The 5,383-nt window shown below is 44.6% G+C and overlaps 1 protein-coding gene across 2 annotated transcripts; it reads right to left on the bottom strand.

Moving 5' to 3' along the window:
• Positions 1 to 201: 201 nt before the first annotated feature.
• On the bottom strand, positions 202 to 5,086 carry LOC103719667 (auxin response factor 11-like). 2 transcript variants are annotated; one of them, XM_008809013.4, is made up of 14 exons: positions 4,776 to 5,086; positions 4,568 to 4,683; positions 4,368 to 4,463; positions 4,185 to 4,241; positions 3,899 to 4,054; positions 3,718 to 3,802; positions 3,444 to 3,534; positions 3,163 to 3,327; positions 2,946 to 3,059; positions 2,802 to 2,874; positions 2,574 to 2,730; positions 1,858 to 2,474; positions 1,583 to 1,770; positions 202 to 1,491 (listed from the first exon to the last, which is right to left on the bottom strand). In XM_008809013.4, exons 1-14 carry the CDS (start codon positions 4,828 to 4,830, stop codon positions 1,323 to 1,325), a joined length of 2,139 nt encoding a protein of 712 aa, XP_008807235.2. In that variant the 5' UTR covers positions 4,831 to 5,086; the 3' UTR covers positions 202 to 1,322. The 2 variants fall into 2 exon arrangements, with proteins under 2 accessions (XP_008807235.2, XP_008807236.2); XM_008809014.4 differs by having other exon boundaries at positions 3,899 to 4,051.
• Positions 5,087 to 5,383: the final 297 nt, after the last annotated feature.

Below are 5,383 nucleotides of genomic sequence, written 5' to 3'. Positions count from 1 at the left end.
GAGGATGACGATGCTGAGGTTGAGAAAGCAAGAGCATGGGATGATTGGAAGGATGACCATCCTCGTGGGGCAGGCAATAAGAAACTCACCCCTTGTGGGTAAATTTGGTAGCTAAACATCATGAAATTTGTAATATAAATTTTACTGTGATCCCATGGTTGTCTAGAATTAGAGCTATGCAAATACTTTTTCCCTGCTATGTGTTTTATTCCATGTCAAATTTGTCGGCAAAGGACATTTGTTATGTATTACTTGTATTATGTAATCTCTCTGTCAGATTCTATTAGCTCAAAATTTTACTGCTTGGGAGGTTTTACCATAAACTCTCAGGTGGTTTAGAAATTATGAGACTAGGGTTGGTTAATCAGCTTGTCTTATCTGCTTAAGTTGGAGCGATGGACCTATACTTTATGTTGTATTGGGATCTTGGAAGCACATTATGCCTACAGTTCTACATTCTGGGTGGTACACACTGTGATGCAAGACCACCTTTGCCATGGCACATTACAGTATAAAATACGAACAAGCTTGCTTTCCCAAGCATCCCGAGACTTCCCCAATTTAATGTTCATGATTTACAAGATGCAGCTCTGAATCTTTGGCACCATTGCATTCTAATGAAACATGTCAAACAAACCATTATATTGCAGCAAGAGCGTTGAAAATCTTGGCCCAACTGTTCCGGCACAGCAATGCTGTCGCCCAAACTGGCACGGCTCGAGGGCGATATTTGCTGTCGGAGACAAGGCAGCCGAGACCAGGCAACCATCAGCGCTCGTCTCTGTCCCCATCAAATGGACTACGAAACACACAGAACACGAGTTGCAAGAACATCGACAGTTCACAAGATCGTACGAGTCGTCCCAACACTTCCAAATGGCGCTGCACCACACAGGAAGTAATCATATATTTACAGAGCTTATACCTCACAACAGAGGAATCCAGAAAGAAAAGAGAAAAATAATTATATATAAAAAAAGACAACATGCTAATATATAATCCCATAAGATCATAATATTCACAACCAAATCATTCCTTCCACTTTTCTTTACCACCTCTCCTTTTGACAATACCCCCCTTCTCTCCTAAAACCTAAATGCTGCTGAAAGTATCCAATCATCAACAGCTTCATTTCTTTAATCCTTTCACCCTTTCCCGAATTTGTTCGAGGCTCTTCAAAAAAAACTGAGCTGCATATTAGCATGATTCCTGTCGATGGCTTGCACGCATGATAAAGTCCCTTCTAATACTGTGTTAGTAAAACCCCCAACCAATAGAATGACAAGGAAAATCAAAGACTAAACTAAAAGCCCCACTACCGTCTAGCTCTGGACGCTTTCAGTTTTCTCTTTCTGAAGAGCAGCACTAGTAGCTCCACCACCACCTTCACCTTCTGATGCTGGAGCTGCAGATATCTTGCTCCTGGGCCTCATCTTTCTTACCTCTTCACTTGTGTATATGTATATCTTCTTCACCATCTTACAGAATTCCCTGCCAGCATTCAAATTTATAAGCCACTTTAGCATCTAAGTAACAGAAGAATCCAATTATTCAGCAAAACACAAGGTTCAGAGAGACATACGGCCAGGGATCGTCGCCTACTAGCATCACGTCACCCTCGTCATCTGTGTATACCACTTCCCATTTGTTCCGATGGTGTAGCTCTCCTTTGATCTCAAACATCTCCTCCAGCTCCAGTATTAAGTCATCGTAGCTTTCCAAATTTGTTAGATCGACAGCTCGACCAACCGCAATTCCTTGCATGTGAACCTTTAATCATCGAGAAATCAGTATCATCATTTCATTTCAAAACACTTCAGAGAACGCATAATACACATCATGAGAATTTGTTTTCACCTTGGTGCGGCTTCTCGTAGAACAGTTCTGCTTACGTTGTATCTCCTTTGGAGATACCTGCAATTCTTGTTTTGGCTCTTTGGGTGCTTTCTCCGGGTGCTGGTCCGAGTCTTCGAGTGATGCAGTCACCTGAAGAGGATCCTCCATGGCGTAACTTGATAAGCTAATATGGCCAACTGTTGCCGTCTCAATGCCACCGGAGGGGTTGACCAAATCAATCCCAAATAACCTGCAACTGCTGCTACTCTCAGGTTTCTTCCATTTTTCTGTGTTGTTACCCAACCTCAATGAAGGCTCCTCATTCATGCATCCAGACATATGCGGCCATGAAGGATGGATAGCCTTTGTCTCTCCATTTACATCCCCAAACAACTTCAGAGAAACATCAGCCATCAATGATGATGAACTCTTTAGTGGATAATGGAGATCCTTTAACCAACAATCTGCTAATCTTGTGTTGCATGGGCTATGGCTATTCATGAAATTAGAGTCATTGCTTTCTTTTCGTCTATGCGGCCAGACAACCTGCATCTCAGGTGTCTGGGCATCAGTGGCGTTCAATGGACCTAATTCCTGCGATTGCGTTTTTCCTCTACGCCAGAATCCCAAAGAAGCTTCTGTACTCCAAAAGAACAAATGAAGAGAAAAAGAACATATCAGTTATTTATAAGATGTAAAGAGAACAATTAAGGGAAAAAGAGTTTCATCCTAGGTACCCAAACTTGAGAGATCCAAGGGCGAGCGAGATCTCTTATTCTTCATAAACACTGGTTGAGTAACATTTAAGGCAGTCATAGGACCAGTAAATGGCTCAATATCCCATGGTGAAACCCTTTCTGGTCTCTGAATGCTAGTGGCTTCATCCCATTGTACCTAAAGCAGGAGGACACTATAAGCACGACAAGCACAGAAAAAAATCAATCAAGGAAAAGAAGGTAGAATACCTTCAATGATCTCCACTTAGATCCTGCCCATTGAGAAGAAATATCTCCAACTCCAGTTATGGTCCCGGTAATCCTGTAAGAGAACAGTAAAAATATATTATCAGATGAAAGGTCAATAAAAATCAGAAATATTTCATATATCACCTTTTCTCCGGAACATCTTCTCCCTCGAATCTCATCTTAAATCTCATCCCAACTGCGAATCCATTTTTAGCCGCCTCCAAATACTTGTTAACACGGACAATGAATTGACTAATCCTGGATTATATACACCCGAAACGCGAATTCCTCAGCATGCGAAACTAAGCAAAGAAAACAACATTGATGCCTAATTTATCATAGCCCGAGCAACAGTTCTAACCTGGGCTTGTAGTATACCGTGAAAAGAGAGTGAGTTGAGACAGCATGCGATGCAGTCGCAAGCACTCCAAGGTGCATGCTCTGACTCGATATCACAGAAGATGGAATTGTGTTCTGCTGTCGAGCAAGGCGTCTCACACCAACACACAGTTCTTCATTTCCCCCCCTGTAGAACAAAGATATTCTTAACAGATTCTGCTCCATCCTACTGCAATTTAGAATTCATGCGGATAAGAAGAAATCAAAAGCACTGCAACCTGTCACACGCGAACAGATACCCACCTCATAAAAATGAATGCATCACCAGCGACTAATCTCTTAGAAGTTACAAACGTACTCCAACCGGTTGTAAGCAAATGTCTCCGTGGTTGACCTACCCAATTAGAAAGTTTTTTTATTGAACAGAAACAGATGACACCTAAAGATTAACAATCAACAATTCTATTTGGAATCGAAGAGTTCAATAGTTCTCTTCCATCAGATACAAGAAAACAGAGCAGGACCCAAGAATTTAGACATTTTGGATTCGTTTGACAACCGAGGAAGTGATATACACCTCTAAAGATGTGTTTGAATCGCCATTCGAAACCATGGAGATCCTTGGCAGCAAGCTCCTGAGTCGGGGTTGCCTGCGACATATCCTGCCCCAAGAAAAAGATGACCCAAAATAGATGAGAGAACATCCGAACGCCAGAAACGGATTACAGAAACAAAGGGAGAGAAAAGATAGAACTGACGAGAGGAGGAAGGCATTCGGTCGCATGTCGGCGAAGAACCGAGAAGCCCCCATGCGTGCTCGTGTCCGATGCTGTCAAAATCTTACAGAATGAGTTGACCGTCGGTCTCCGTGGCTCGGGAAGACATGGGTCAGGACTTGTAGGCTCGCTTTGCTGCTAGAATCAAACCCAAAGTTTCCATTTTTACATCAAGAACTCGACTAAAATCACTTCATACTATCCAAAAAAAATTCTTCTTTCTGAAATCCAAATGAGAACTTCGAAGCAAGATCACATAGATTCTTACATCCGCTTCCGGGAGTAAAGTAATTTGAGCGTAGACTTCATCCGTTTCAGGCTCGGCCTGATAAGTACTGGAATTGATGAGCTTTTATATGTACAACATAATTGAACCAAACATTGCCTTCTCCACATAAACATCAAAAACCGGAATAATCTTACAGAAAATAAGAGGAAAACATAGGCTGACCCTCAGTTGGATGTTAACGACGCGGCAGAGGATCTTTGGAGGAAGATTGAACAGGGGAATCTGCTGGTCCAACTCCTGATCCGTTGACGACACCAGCTACAAACGATCACAGAAACACCACTGCTGAGACCGGGAAAGCAACGCAGAACAAGGAACAATTCAAGAAGAGAAGAAGAGCAGAGAGTCTCCGAAGTCCTCACCTGCTCCATATGCCCCTGTGGGAAGTAGAACACCCTCTCATCCCCCCGCGGGACCTCCACCAGCGGCCCCGCGCACGCCTTCCACAGCTCCTCGTACAGCCCCTCCTCTCCCCAACCTAGAGAGCAGCAAAATCCATCAAAAAAAAAAAAAAACACCAAAGCAAAAGAACAAAAAGGCGACACCTTTAGAAGAACTAGCGCCCCTCACCTGCCTCCAGCGTCTCGCTCGGCCGGCTCGCCGGAGACGCCGAAACAAACGCCATGAGAGACCTCGATTCCCAGAACCCTGCGCTCTCTCCAACCCTCCTCTGTCGGCAAGCTCGCGCCTTTACGACCTCGAATGCCTGCAAATACCTCCTTTCTCACTCCCTCGCCTTCCAAATTCTTTAATTCACCCCATTGATGCAGCAGCCAAGCGACTCCCAAGAAAAGAACGGCCCGACCCTTAAAAGCTCTTCCCCCTCCCCCTTCCGCTCCGCCCCGCGTAACCGCTGAATGCTGCTACCCCTCCCACGGGAATCGTTTCCCCTCCCAAACCCCCAGACCCAACCAGACCCCAAAAACCAAAAGCTCAGAGCTCAGAGCTCAGAGAGAGAGAGAGGGCGAGAGAGCGAAGAGAAACACCGTTGCCAAATCCCTAATACCGTTTTTTACTTTGGCTTCTTTGTCCTGTCACGGAGCTAGTTGGCTGCCTCTTCCGAAGGGGGGAGGGGCGGGGCGGGGGGTGGGTTTAAGAGAAACTCACCAGCGTGTTACCGTACCGCGAGGCCAACTGACGTCTCGTCCCGTAACGGCAGCGACAGGGACGTGGAATAA

Source organism: Phoenix dactylifera, chromosome 8 (genome assembly GCF_009389715.1).
Source record: "Phoenix dactylifera cultivar Barhee BC4 chromosome 8, palm_55x_up_171113_PBpolish2nd_filt_p, whole genome shotgun sequence".
Lineage (NCBI taxonomy): Eukaryota > Viridiplantae > Streptophyta > Magnoliopsida > Arecales > Arecaceae > Phoenix > Phoenix dactylifera.
This window is presented reverse-complemented; position numbering and strand designations above follow the sequence as displayed.

Coding starts and splice junctions, on each gene's coding strand:
- LOC103719667 (XM_008809013.4), bottom strand. CDS start 4,830: ATGGCGTTTGTTTCGGCGTCTCCGGCGAGCCGGCCGAGCGAGACGCTG. Junction 3,535..3,717: donor ATTCAAACACATCTTTAGAG/GTGTATATCACT, acceptor CTAATTGGGTAG/GTCAACCACGGAGACATTTG. Junction 2,875..2,945: donor GAAGATGTTCCGGAGAAAAG/GTGATATATGAA, acceptor GTTCTCTTACAG/GATTACCGGGACCATAACTG.